This window comes from Dama dama, chromosome 20 (assembly GCF_033118175.1).
Source record: "Dama dama isolate Ldn47 chromosome 20, ASM3311817v1, whole genome shotgun sequence".
Lineage (NCBI taxonomy): Eukaryota > Metazoa > Chordata > Mammalia > Artiodactyla > Cervidae > Dama > Dama dama.
The window spans coordinates 34,118,770-34,133,037 of NC_083700.1; the positions used below are offsets into that span (position 1 = coordinate 34,118,770).

At 40.8% G+C, this 14,268-nt stretch overlaps 1 protein-coding gene across 2 annotated transcripts in view; it reads right to left on the reverse strand.

Moving 5' to 3' along the window:
• Positions 1 to 9,351: 9,351 nt before the first annotated feature.
• AHCYL1 (adenosylhomocysteinase like 1) overlaps positions 9,352 to 14,268 on the reverse strand; it is a 40,362-nt gene continuing 35,445 nt past the window's right edge. Inside the window, exons 13-17 of one of the 2 annotated variants that reach the window (XM_061121202.1) lie at positions 14,116 to 14,214; positions 13,648 to 13,716; positions 13,127 to 13,205; positions 11,903 to 12,023; positions 9,352 to 11,410 (exon numbers count right to left, since the gene is read on the reverse strand). In XM_061121202.1, the coding sequence (XP_060977185.1) occupies positions 11,404 to 11,410; positions 11,903 to 12,023; positions 13,127 to 13,205; positions 13,648 to 13,716; positions 14,116 to 14,214 (375 nt within the window). In that variant the 3' untranslated portion in view covers positions 9,352 to 11,403. Of the gene's footprint in view, positions 11,411 to 11,898; positions 12,024 to 13,126; positions 13,206 to 13,647; positions 13,717 to 14,115; positions 14,215 to 14,268 lie in introns of those variants that run through there. The other variant, XM_061121203.1, reaches the window with a different exon arrangement.

The following is a 14,268-nucleotide window of genomic DNA, read 5'->3' on the forward strand; positions in this document are numbered from 1 at the left end:
TGTGATGCAATTCTCGCGTGATTTCCTCTCGGAACGCGCCCTAGTCGCCATATTAAGTGTGGCGGCAAATGCCAGAGCCATCTTGACTGCCCAACACCTCGCGAGATTTTCCCTGTGTGAAATTTTACCCTTGTTGTAGTTTCTGTTTCGTTTCCAGTTTAGAGATCGTTTTTTATCTGCAAAGCCTCGCTTAACCCCTCAGCCAGTTTAGTGGAACCCCTCTCTTTCCTTTAACATCGCTTTGCACTTGTTACTTTCACAGCTCTGTCCAAAGCTTGGGGGATATTGTAGAGAAGAAAATGGACACGATCCCAGCCTTCATGGAGATTACCTTCACGGGGGAGATGTGGGAAACGAATGAGTAAATCAGTGAAACAATTACACTTATGCCATTCTTTTAATCATTCTTTCAACAAACATTTAACGAATGTCTCCTAGACTTCAGGCAGTGCGAGAGAATGGGGAACAAAATCAAGTTCCTACACTAATGAAAAAAGTGAAATGATGTATAACATAGAGCCTGTGGCTGAGCCAGACAGTGCGCTCACAAATAGACAAATACGTGCTGAGAAGAAACAAAAAAAGTGTAAGGCATTGGAAGGTGACAGTGATCGAGGTACGGCTGGGCTGTGTTAGGTAGGCTGCTCAGGAAAGGAGGGGCTGAGAGTGATTTTGAATGAGTTCTGAAAGAAGTGAGGGAGAGCCATGCCAATATCCATGGATATCCGGACAGAGGGACCCCCTAACTGCAGGGCCTCCTAGGTGGCTTGGCAGGAACTGAGTGAGCCAGAAGAAGAACAGTAGGAGATGAGGGCCATTTAAATGCTGGGGCCAGATTAAATGAGGGCCTAGAAAAGCATAGAAAGTAGTCTGTATTTTATTTTAAGTAAAATGGAAAACCATCAGAAAGTGTTGACCTTCTGCTGCTTTTGGAGAAAGGATTGGGGTGTGTAGGTAGATCTGCTGAAAGACTGGAATCCTATCAGCAGAATAGAAAGGAATAAAGGATGAGTCCTAAATTTTTGGCTTGAGCAACTGAATGGGTGGTTGTATTGCTTATTAAAATAGAGAAGCTGGAAGAAAATAGGTTTGGAAAATCAAAATGTCTGTTTTGGACATGTCATGTTTGAGATGCCCATTTGACATCTCAGAGGTGATGTGTAGTAATTACCTGACACTGTGTTGTGAAATCCTTAAAAGCATTTTATTTATCCTTGTTTCTCCAGAACTACATTTTGGCTGCTCAGTTCTTGGAAAGTCATTGTGATGCAACTCTTGAATGAGTTCTGCCAAGGTCCCACCTGGTAGTTGCTTTAAAAGTCTTTGTTGCAAAATAATGAATAAATCCCAAGCTGCTGTGTTGGTACTTCCTCCTACCTATGTTCCTGTCCTTTGGTCCAGTTCCTTTTCAAATCCAGTAATATATTTCATAAATTAGCATTTCATCCAAGCTGAGCTGGTTCGAGCTGATAGGAAAAACTAAAGAATTTGCAGGAAAAGGACCAAAGCGGAGAGAATTCTTAGATAATACCAGCAAACCCCACACAACCAAACACCTGACATCTAGTTTCAGGGACCACAATTTGATCACGTTCCAAGACTGACCAAAAGCTTAGAAGCTTTGATCAAGTTCCAAGACTTATTACCACAGGTTGTATCACCTGGGGAAAAATTTAGACCTTTGAACAGTACACTATTTCAGCTACATTCAGAATAAGGAATATTTTGATTTAGTAATTCCACTTAAAAAAATTGTTTTTATTATTTTTGGCTGCACTGGGTCCTTGGAGCACAGGGCCTTCTCTAGTTTTGGTGCAAGGGTTCAGTAGTTGTGGCACGCTGGCTTAGTTACACCCCAACATATGGGATCTTAGTTTCCCAACCAGGGATTGAACCTGCATCTCCTACATTGGAAGGTGGATTCTTAACCATTGGACCACCAGGAAAGTCCCAGTAATTCCACATTTAGTGATAAGTTCTAAGGAGATAAAACTTTAGACAAAGATATTGTGTGATGATTTTCCAGGCAGTGATATTTTCTTTTTTTTTTTTCAGTTTTAAATTGAGTTTTATTTATTTATTTTAATTAATGTATCTATTTTATTTTTCTATTTTTTTCATTTATTTTTATTAGTTGGAGGCTAATTACTTTACAATATTTTCAATAGTGTAAAGTTGGTACAACCTAATTTGAAAAATAGTCAATAAGAAAACAGCTAAGTAAATAATGGGGCAAGCAAAAGATTGACTATGGCGAAGTCATTAATATTTATGTTTAATATTAAGAATTTTTAGTGGCATAGGAAAGTACTTATGATATAATTGAATATACAGTTGGTTCTCATTGTGCTTGTGTGTGTTTGTGTGTGTGTATAGAAAAAAAGACTGGAAGGAAATACACAAAATTGTAGTAGGTTTAATTTCTAGATGGTAGAAGCTTACATTATTTTCATTTCCTTCTTTATACTTTTCTGTGTTTTTGAAAATTTTATTATTAAGGTGCTATTTTTTGAGGTATAATTTATGTACAATAAACCACATATGTTTGAAGTATACAATTTGATATGTTTTGACATATGTATAAACACATAAAATCATGACCATATTCAAGACAAGAATTTCCCTGGTGGTCCAGTGGTTACGAATCTGCCTGCCAATGCAGGGGAGATGGGTTCAGACCTCTGATCTGGGAAGATCCCATATGCTGCACGGGAATTAAGCCTGTGCACCCAAACTACTGAATCCCATGTGCCCTAGAGTCATGCTCCACGGCAAAGAGAAGCCACCACAAAGAGAACTCTGCACACCAAAACTAGAGAACAGCCCTGGTCACCACAGTTAAAGACAGCACAGCAACAAAGACCCAGTGCAGCCACAGAGTAGAAAAAAAAAAATTTTAAAGATAACAAATCCATCATCCCCAGAAATTTTCTTGGTAATCCTCTCCTACTCATTCCTGTGTCCCTCTCCCATTCCCAGTTAACCACTGTTAAGTTTTCTGACACTACCGATTAGCTTGCATTTTCTACAGTTTACAATAACAGAATCTGGATTCTTTCTTTGTTGGGATTCTTTCACTCAACATAATTATTTTGAAATTCATTCATCTTGTTGCCTGATATCAATAGTACATAAATAGTATTCCATTGTTTATCCAATCACCTGCTGATAAATATATGGATTGTTTCCAGTTTTTCTTGCTTGTTTAAACTTCATATTGAGAAGTAACATGCCTTTTTTTTTTTTTTTTTTTAAATAAGAATTGTCCCAGCTTGTGTGGAAATATTTCCTGAATGAAAGCAGGGTCTCCAAGCTGTGACTAACACAAGAATTCTAAATTGGAGAGCTACTTAAATTAGTACCACTTTGAGTTCCAGAGAGTACTCACTTCACCCTGAGAAAAACTCCTTGAACTATATGTAGTCCATGTGGCATTTGGTAGGAAGAGGAATCTCCAGTGTGAAGGAGCTGAAGCAGAGCTGGTGAACTCCCCCTCCCTCACTGGCTAAGACACTTTCAGAGAAGCACAATTCAGCAGAGGGTAGAAGTTGCAGAAGTGCCTTGATGAATTTCCAATCTTCTTTCCTCACCTACAAAAGGAGAATAATACCACCTCTCTCTGAGGCTATGGATCAAATGAGCTAATTTATTGGAAACCTTTTTTTAAAAATAATAAATCATTGTTTTCAAAAGAGAATTATTTTTGTTACCAAGAGGTGATGCCTATGATGAGAAGGCCCTTCCTTTACACGGTCATGGTTCAAGAAACCAGAGGAAATGAAATTTCAGGTGTGAGCTATTACAGCATTGTAGGTACTGTCAAAAACATAGTTGTTGTTCCAGCTGGGCACTGTAGAAGGAAATTGGCACATACTGTGTGTCTACAGAAAAGGAAACGGCAACCCACTCTGGTATTCTTGCCTGGGAAATCCCATAGACAGAGGAGCCTGGTGGGCTATGGTCCATGAGGTTCCAAAGAGTTAGGCGTGACTTAGCGATTAAATCAGAGAAGGAAATGGCAACCCACTCCAGTATTCTTACCTGGAGAATCCCAGGGACAGAGGAGCCTGGTGGGCTGCCATCTATGGGGTCGCACAGGGTCAGACACGACTGAAGCGACTTAGCAGCAGCAGCAGTGTGTCTATAGGGTGTCAGATACTGGGCAAGGTGTTTCACATTCATCCATCTGTGAACTACCAGCAGCCAGCTTTCCTGGCAGTAGAAGAATAAGAGCCTGCAGTCCTGGAGGGGGATTTGGGGCAGTGCATCACAGTATCCAGGATACACCACACATTAGTTTCTAGTTCTGTGTAGCAAATTACTCTAACAGAGGATTAAAACAATAGTGTGGAGTCCTATCCCAAGGCCACAGGTGCCAGGCTTTGTGCCAAAGACATAGACACAGAACTCAGAACCAAGGTCACCTCTGAAACTGACTAATCCCCTTTGTAACCATTGCCAAAAGCCCCCCTCATCATCGCCAGCCAGCTTCCTGACCCATTAGTCAAAAACACCCACCCCAGTACTCACTCTATATAGCACCTTAAAGAATCATCTAATGCTACCCTTCCAGCAGGAATTTTCTTTCTCTTGAGGCTATGAAAATTGGCTACTAGCCCCTGAAAAACATCAGCTCTCCCTTGAGCTGGCTCATGGCTGTAACAGCATCACCCACTCTAATAAACTCTATTCTCCTCTCATTCTGTCTTGTGTCTGGAAATTCTTTTCCAACTTGTGTTCGGACTGCCACGACAAACAATTTTCCTGGTGGTCCAGGGGTTTCAGTCTGCCTTCCAATTCAGGGATGTGGGTTCAATCTCTGGTCAGGGAACTGAGATGCTATACGCCAAGGGGCAACTAAGCCCACAAGCTGCAACTACTAAGCCCATGCCCTGCAACTAAGACCTGATGCAGCCAACAAAAACACACCAAACAACAACAACAAACCCATGTATTATCTCATAGTTTCTATGGGCCAAGAGTCTGGAGATGGCTTAGCTGGGTGCCTCCAGCTCAGGGTTGTTAAAAAAAAATTATTCTTGACATTTGTTAAAATGTAAAGACTTTATTCAGGACAATTGTGATAGGTGTCAATGCTACTGGAATAGGCAAGAGAGGTTGGGATCAACTCCAAGTGTGACAAAGACAGCTGGGAATTTGTAGCCAACGGTAGAATGAAGGGGTCAGTGGGTGAAAAGTTACTCAGAGGAGACATCAAGGTTAGGGGAACTCTTGCTGAGTTAACTGAATAGAATTCTTGCTGAAGTCAGGCTAGGGTGATCAGATAGCGTGGATAGGGGATGGGGAATATGATCAGATAGCAAGGGTGAAGGGATTCTTGCTAAAGTGACTTAGCTGGATCCTTGTTACAACTGAGCTATTCAAGATGGGGCCAAGGTCAAGGCCTAGTCAAGAAGAAAGGCCAGAGGACGCTGACTAGAGTTTGGTCAAGTGGAGAGTCTTTGTCAAGGTCTCTCCTGAAGTTATAGTCAAGCTATTGGCCAAGGCTGTGGTCTTTTCTGGAGGCTCGATTTAGGGAGGGGAGACCCTGATGCTTGGAAAGATTGAAGGCAGGAGGAGAAGGGGACGACAGAGTTGGTTAGAAGGCATCACTGACTCAATGGACATGAGTTTGAGTAAACTCTGGGAGTTGGTGATGGACAGGGAGGCCTGGTGTGCTGCAGTCCATGGGGCTGCAGAGTCGGACACGACTGAGCAACTGAACTGAACTTGTCTATGGAATGCTGCTCCACATCCACATAAGAGGTATAACATAATAAATTATGTATTTGTGTATTTCCTAAAAATCTAAAATATTCTCAATTTTAAAACACAGGAGTTTCAGAGAAGGAATTGTGAACCTATTTTATTATCCTTTGTTGGCCAGAGACCCTACCAGATAACCAGACAATGAGAAAACTCGCCATCTGGTGGTTCCAGTGGAGAACAAACAAAAATAAAGCAAAATAAACAAAATACCATTATTAAACGTTCCAATTGTGTAACTTCCAATACTGCATATATACAAAAAAATTGATTGCAACTTAAAATTGATTACTAAGTTTAAATTGATTACACACTCTAAATTGGAGTCACAAAATTGTTAATAATTTTAAAATTATTATTTATCTTTGGCCATGTGGTTATGTGGGATCTTAGTTCCCCAACCAGGGATCAAACAATGGTTGCCCCCCTGCATTGGCAGTGCAGTCTTAACCATTGGACAGCCAGTGAAATCCCTTAAAATATTTTAAAATTGCTTTATTGGTTTGCTGAGATTTCCTGATCCCAGATTCTTTACCATCTGAGCCACCAGGGAAGAAAAAAGAAGTTAATCCACGGTGCCTCAGTGGTAAAGAATCAGCCTGCCAATGCAGGAGACACGGGTTCAATCCCTGTGTCAGAAAGAGTCCCTGGAGAAGGAAATGGCAACCTATCCCAGTATTCTTGCCTAGAGAATCCCATGGACAGAAAAGCCTGGTGGGCTACAGTCCACGGGGTCACAAAGAATCAGACACGAGTGAAGCAGCTTAGCATGCATGCCCTTAGACTAGAATACTCTTTGATATTCATTCTCCTTTTTTTAGAATGTCATGTATATTTCAAGGGATGTATTCTCTTTTTTAACTTATTTTTAATTGGAGGATAATTGCTTTACAATATGGTGTTGATTTCTGGCGTACGTCTATCTACATAAATCACCTAAGGTATATGTATGTCCCTTCCCTCTTGAACCTCCTTCCCACCTCCCATGCCATTCTACCCCTCTAGGTTGTCACAGAGCACTGGATTTGAGCTCCCTGCATCATACAGCAAATTTCCACTGGCTATCTAATTTTACATATGGAAATGTAGATGTTTTAATGCTATTTTCTGATGCTTTCATTCTCATTTTCTGCTGTCACAGACTTCCTCTTCTTACCTAATAGAACGCAAGTCAAATGCCTTCAGGGGGCTTCCCAGGTGGTGCTAGTGGTAGAAAACTTGCTTGCCGATGCAGGAGACATAACAGATGCAAGTTCGACCCCTGGGTCAGGAAAAGTCCCTGGAGGAGGGCATGGCAATCCTCTCCAGTATTCTTGCCTGGAAAATCCCACGCAGAGAGCAGCTGGTGGGCTACAGTCCATAGGGTCACAGAGTCGGACACGACTGAAGCGACTTAGCAGCAGCAGTAGATGCCTTCAGATACATCGTTCCCATTATCCTTTTATACCTAACATAACCTTTACGCCTAGGGTCAGCGAAGTTTTTACATTGAGGACTACTTTGGACTTAGTGGGCCATTTGGTTATGCCTCCTCAACTCTGCCATTGTGAATGAAAGTAGTCATAGACATTACATAAACTAATGACTGTGGGTTATACTCAAAACTTCATTTATGGACACTGAAATCTGAATCCCGCCAGGACTGCCTGAATCAGAACTAGATTCTGAAGAACTACCATCTTCTGAGATACTAGTATGTAACTGCTCGGACAATTAGAGAAAGAATCTGCATAAAATTCACTGAAAAATTCTTCACTCAAAAGTTCATGATGCATCACTTTTGAAAATTTTCCAGTAATAATTTTGTGTTAATAATATACACAAGGTTGGAACAAAAACCTAATGAAGCAAAGTGTGAATGATAATCGTTGAGTTGTATAATGAACCCTTATCAGTTTCAAGCTCTAACAAATTAGCATGGTAATGTTAATTGTATCACTGTCTAAAAATGTATTGATGTTGTCCCTGGTCAATAATATTCAGGTAACAAAAGGTATATTAATATGTCTCTGGTCAATAATGTGTTAAGAAGTGTTTTATGGAGAAGTGTTCTGTAATTACTTGTATATCTCATTCTTTATTAAACTACTGATTCATTTATGTCAGTATAGACTTATAGTTTCCTCTTCTATTCAGTGCTTTATAAACCATTACTTGGATGTTCAGATTTTTCCAGATTTGCCCAGTATAAGTCCCTTAAAGATTGGTTTCTGTGTCCTTTTGACATGCAATCGTTTTTTGAGTACTTCCTTGCTTTCCTGCTCTTCACGTACTTCTGCACAGCCATAGAATCAGCCATTTCTCCAGAGTCCTCACTCCTTTAAGTGGAGAATGTAGTGCTTGAATCTGGATGCTAGGAGCATGCACTGCACTGGAGGAAGAGGGGAACTGCTGCTCCAAGGCTCACTTAGTAGACAGAGCCAGGGAATGTTTGTACATACACCCATTCCCGTTTCTTTATGTTGAAATTCATGAGTTCACACCAAAACCCTGTACCTCCTATTCAAACTCAACACTAGAGTTTGTTCTAGTCTTTTCCCTTTCTGATAACAACTCCTCTAAAAATCAGAGAGCTGGCTTCCATTATCCTTAGTATTTCTTCAGTTTAATCGAGTTCCCTGTTCCTACACAATCCAACATTGCCATCCATTTCCTGCATGGATGTCCTCCCCATCCCAAGTGTAAGAAGACTCCCAGAACTAGGCCACATCCCAGCTCTCACCCACACATCCCAGGCTGGGAACCCATTTGGGATGGCAGCCCTACCTAATGTTGAACTGTGGGTAAAGGAAGAGATCCTGGTTTTCACTGATGTATCCCAAATATCTAAAACAGTTCCTAGCACATGGAAAGCAATACAAGACACTTTGAAGAATTAATTTTATAAAACTGCACAGTCAACAGTTCATTTAAATTCTTTATATTCAAATACTTAACTTCCAAATATTTTCCCATTATAATAGATAAACTTTTTATAAAGTTATCAAACAGATTCAAGAAACAGTTTTTTAAAAAGTTTCACTCTAGGCAATGTGAAGTTTATCTTATATTTGGATTTATGTGCATGGATAAAACCTTGCAGAACTAAAAACACTCATTTTACCAATCTGTACTGCAAACATCAACATTGTTTGGGATCAGTTTAATAAAATAGAAAAGGTATTACTTTTGAACAATATTAACAGATACACTGTTAAATCAGAAAATATGGAGACTACTTCAGAGATGGATACAGGTATGGTGTGGGGTGGGGATGGGCTAAAACTTAGATAACTTTGGAGGCATTTTTTAAGAATTAGGTACAGGGTCTTATGAAGGGGACTGTGTACCTGAGGAGGCCTGAATTTTAGGCAGCAAGTTGAAGGAACGAAGTTAGAGTCAAAGTGTTCAGACCCAATGCTGGGCACAGAGCAGAAACAAAATTTAAGATATTACTGAGGAACTCTGCATCTAGCCTGTTCCTCTACATACTAGGTCCTAAAAAATCTCTCTTAGATATTGCTAACTGACTCATGACTTGTCTCATCTTGGAAAATAGATTCTAAATGAAGGTGTTGTTCAACCAAGAATGACACAGGATTCCAATGAGGTCTTATCATTTTAATTGACTTTAATGATTATTGCTCATCTGCAAGGATTAATATTGCATTCATTAAAAATCATTCAATACAAAATAAACTTGTTCCTCCTAAGTTGCTCTCCACATGCTCCCTCTGATGCCAGACATCTTCCCACAGTGTCCTTTGTTACATGGCTTGACAGAGACGGAGCCCTTACCGAGTATTCCTATGGACACAGTAATAGATATGGGAGCAGGGGGCAAGCCAGAGGGCAGCAGGACCTGAGCCCCTTCCCTCCAGCAGAGCTGACATGATGGCTACCACTGTTGGCCAGGTCATCTCCCCTAAAGGATGTGCTGTTCTGATTGGTTGGTTAAATGCCCTGGGAAAAGGGCTTGAACTGTTAGCATCTACAGAGAAGAAAGCATGGTTGCACTGGCAAGGAGTGGGAAGGGGCAGGGTGGGGAGAAAAAGGAAAGGGAAAAAATTTTTGGCAAGATCACTGTCCCCTGATAGGAAGTCACAGGGTGGAAGCTTTCCTTTCTTATATTTCTGTTTTTAATTAATGCCTGTCTCTCTGATCAATGGCAATAGGGAAACGAAAATTTCTAGTATCTAGCACTAATGCCTGACCCAACTTTGAAGGATCACAAGCTAGAACAAGTTGAGGATTTAGAATCCTGGATAATTATGCACTTAAAGCTCATGAGCATAGAGCTCATCTGACCATGCAGAAATGCTGGTAAGCAGGGTTCATGGCAGGGGAATACATCATCTCGCTGATCTCTGAGAGCGCCTCTCTGGGGATTCTTAGAGAGCGTGAGCCAGGACATACCGATTACTTTATGCACAAACTGCCCTTTGAGGTCTCAGTTCACACATCTTCTGTGTCACGTGTAAATCAAAAGTGGTACTGCTTCTGTAAAACTAAAGTTATATGGGGCCTAATGTCCCAGACAAGTTAAACAGAGCTAATTTCCCTCGCCCTGGCCCAATTTAGCCTTCCTCCTCCCATCCACACCTACCTCCCTTTAAATATTTTAAATTGCAGAAGCACAGCTGATCAGAAATTTGCTCTTAAAGAGAGTTCAGTGCTATATACTAAATAATGACTCAAGAAATTTGCTTCCAGCACAAGCTGATGGGCAGAGCTGATAAAATCCGCTATTATGGCCCCAGTTCATTGATGCTATGAACTATGGGCTAGAAACTGGGATTATCAGAGTTTGAAATCAGCATTTCTCTAGACTCAACTCTGTACTTTTAGCTCCAAAGGTTCAAAAGATAAATTGATAACAACTAATCACTCAAGCAGCTCCTCAATATTAAGACTAAACATTTTTCTTACTTAAAAAAAAAAAAAACAAAAACCCTAAAACAAAAACAGAAATAAATGCTAGGGGACAAAATTCAACTTAACAGAATAGTCTGGTTGAAAATCTGGAAAATGAGAGGGTCTGGTGGGAGTGGAGGAAGGGCTGTACTAAATCCAAGTGGGCCTACTGGGTCTTAACAAGCAACGCTCCCTAGTATACGTCTCCGAACCAAACATACCACCTTTGCACAGGAAACAGGGCTTGGAACATCTAGGGGAAATTAACATGCACCACCTACGTCTAACCTACCAGCCTGGTAGGTACCATCCCTGCTCCTCTGAAGAAGTGAAAGAGCACTGATTCCAGCAGCTGAGAAATGGGCTCTTTTAAGGCAATTTAGACATTGCAGATTGTTCCACACAGATGGTACCTTAGCATCTCCTGTTAATAAGGTACCCAATTAAGACTATTAAGTCCCCAGAAATGGAAAAGAAAGGATCACCTTTCTGGGCTGGGAGAGTAAAATCCTTCTTTAGTGACTAGGGTGAGAAACCTTTAATCACAGTTTCATCTAAAGAGCCATGAAGCAAGTTCCTGTGTGGTCTGTAGAACTTGGATAATGAGATGAAAAAAACAAGAAAGAAATTATAGGAAAAAAAAATCAAAAGGAAAGGATTAAGAAGAAAATAAAAGTTATCTTAAAAAATATTTCTTTTAGAATTGTGTGGTTCATGTGTTCTGGTCCTTGGTAATATGGTCCATTAGTATCTGTAAAGAAAGAGTGACTGGTTAGCACTTGTGTCTTCCACATGAGAGTTCCAAGAGAAGAATGAAAAATCAGGCCAGGGATTCCTGTAGTCATTCCCCAGGGATCATTTCTCACTGTGCTTCCACAGGATTTCCAACAATGCCATCTCTAGCTTTCTCTCCTACTCCCTAATAAGTCAGTGATTTTCAATGTGACAATATGTTAAAATAATCTGAAGAAGTTTTACAAAATAAGCCTGGGCCCCATTCTAGACTAAATCTATCAGAATCTCTGTGGGGGAGGCTCAAGCTCCAAAATTTTAGAATTTTTTTTTATATCTTCTTTTTACTGACTTCTTTACATCTACTACTAGATAAATAATTTCTCTGTTTGCTTTTTAGTGTGGGGCAGAGTTCTTGTACATTTCAAAATCAGCTATAATACTATTTAGAAAAGTCTGCTTGGCATTATATCAGGGAGAATATCTTTTCATTTACTTTCCCCCAAGTTACCTGTAATAATTGGGTTTGAATGGCCCATTTTTGTTGAGTCCCAGATATTTTGCTTGGTCATCTGTCAGCTCTGTCAGGTGGGCATCAAATGATGGCAGGTGCAAGCTGGCAACATACTCATCTAAGAAGAACAAAGCAGCAGGGAGCAGACTCCATTTAAATTATGCCTCTCAGGGCATAACCTCCCATTATTTCATCTGAAGCTTTCTGAGAGAGAGGACAAGCTTGGAATAACCCTTAAAGAATCTAACTTGGAATATCTGCCTAATTAAAAAACCACTCAAGGTTGTCTTTAAGGTATCTTTCAGTACAACCAGAGCGTATCAAGAAAGCCATTTGCCAGGGTGACAAAATATGGCAACTTGCACCCTCCATTCTCCTCTGGTAAAGCTTTTGGGTTTACCACCTACTACCCTCACCTTCCTGCAACAAATTCCTTAGCTGAATTATAGTCAAATTCTGAATCAAGGTGGATCCTAGTGAGCTCCAAAGAGTTAAGTCATCAACACTTACTTAGAGTAAGATCCATAACGGCCTCAAATCTTTGGATCATGGATTTCTAAGGCAGCTGGCACAACTATATTAGTTTTCCATAGATAAGCTTCCTGGGCTTTTACCTTTATGAATATGAATTAAAAACCAAAAAGCAATCTGAGATAAGCTGCTGGAGGGGACAAAACCAAGGTGGTTTTCAGCTTTAAGAGGACAGGGGTTTAGGCTGACGAATGAGAGGGGAGATTGGCATCCTATCTAGAAAGGTAAGGATCTAATGTGTTAGATGTATTATGTCATGTGAATACAGCACTGCTGACTGCTGTAATGACAGGAGACTGTTTGTATGTGTCACACAGGATGGACAATAAAACCTAGACTTGGTTTCTGTTTCTTCCATTTTGGTCCCTGGCTGTAATCAGTGGTAGTTAAGTTTACTAAACTTCATAAACTACTTGGGATAAGAGCATCTACCCTAAACCAATGTGCTAAAGCACCTTTACTCATTAGCTGTATTTCTTGCTACAATTTTGCAATGTATGTATTCTCAACTTACTGATAAAGAAACTGAGGTTCATGGAGATTAGAACTTGTCCTGAGGTCCGAAAACCATTAAGTGCCAGAAGAGGGATTATAATCCTGACTCTAAATCCAATGCTTTTCATGATACTCATTTTACCAAACCACGCAACAGTCTAGGGATCAACACAGGTTTCTACTGTTTTCACTCACCCATTTTCTTAGGGAGCAAGTATACATCTTGTTTGTATCGTCCCTCAGGCGCATTATAGAGTTCTATCAGTGCCAAAGCCTAAGGCAGGAAAAGTGGGTCAGAAAACACAGAAACAGTTCTTAGGGACATTAAAATAAAACTAGGTTTAACAAGGTCTTGGGGTAAGTACTCAGTGAACTACCACAGTGGCAGCACCCAGGACGTCGACTGTAATAAACACCAGCACACATCATAAGAGGATTTATTGGTGCTTTTGTTTAGGTCCTAATAAAAGAACAGACTAAACACAACTAAGCTGGAACACTGTATTCCTAATGAAAATAGTTAACGCAAAGGAACACAAACACTGACTCTAACTAACGATTATTTTCTATACTTGAGAAATCCTAAATCTTTACAACTTGTAACTTGAAGAAAACAGGCTGCTAAGAACATAGGAGGCCACGCTCTCACTGGAACTCGGATCCAGGCCCAGATCCAGTCATCTCAGTGCGGGCTAGGCTGACATTTGGTCACGTACCTGTGTTGTAGCTGTGATGGACAGAACAAAGGTGGGAACCGTGGAACAGCTCAGGTTGAGCAGACGACCCTGAAATGTGGGAACAGAGCCCTGGGGTGAGTTGTGTGATCCCTGTCCCATCTCGAAAGCCACACAAATGCAGGAAAGGACTTTATACCCCTCTCCACTCAGCTGGTAGAGGAAGAAGTACAGTTCCAAATCAGGACTCTAGGTTTTATCTTATTTTCTCTAAGTCCACCTGAGTCTGACACACTAAGGAATCAGTTGTGGTCAGGAAGTAGTGTGTTGTTTAGTAAAAAGGAGATACTTTTTGAGTGATTCTATTTTGGGAACCAGACTATACTTGAGAAATATACTTCCATCCAAAGATAGAGCTCAGGGAAAAACTGGCCGAATGTGTTTACCCTGCCACCCCTCCCCGGGGGCTAAGCCCACTGCCGCGCGGCCCAAACCCTTCAGGATGTGCACCTCTGCCAGAAGGACGACACGTTTGCCGTCCGGCCAGATGACATGATCCACCTGAGAACGTACTCGCTCCCATGTCAGCTCAGGAGTGCGGAGGCTGGTCTGAAAGGAAGAGAGCGAAGCTGACTGGCTATAATGGAAGAAGGGAAAAAGGTC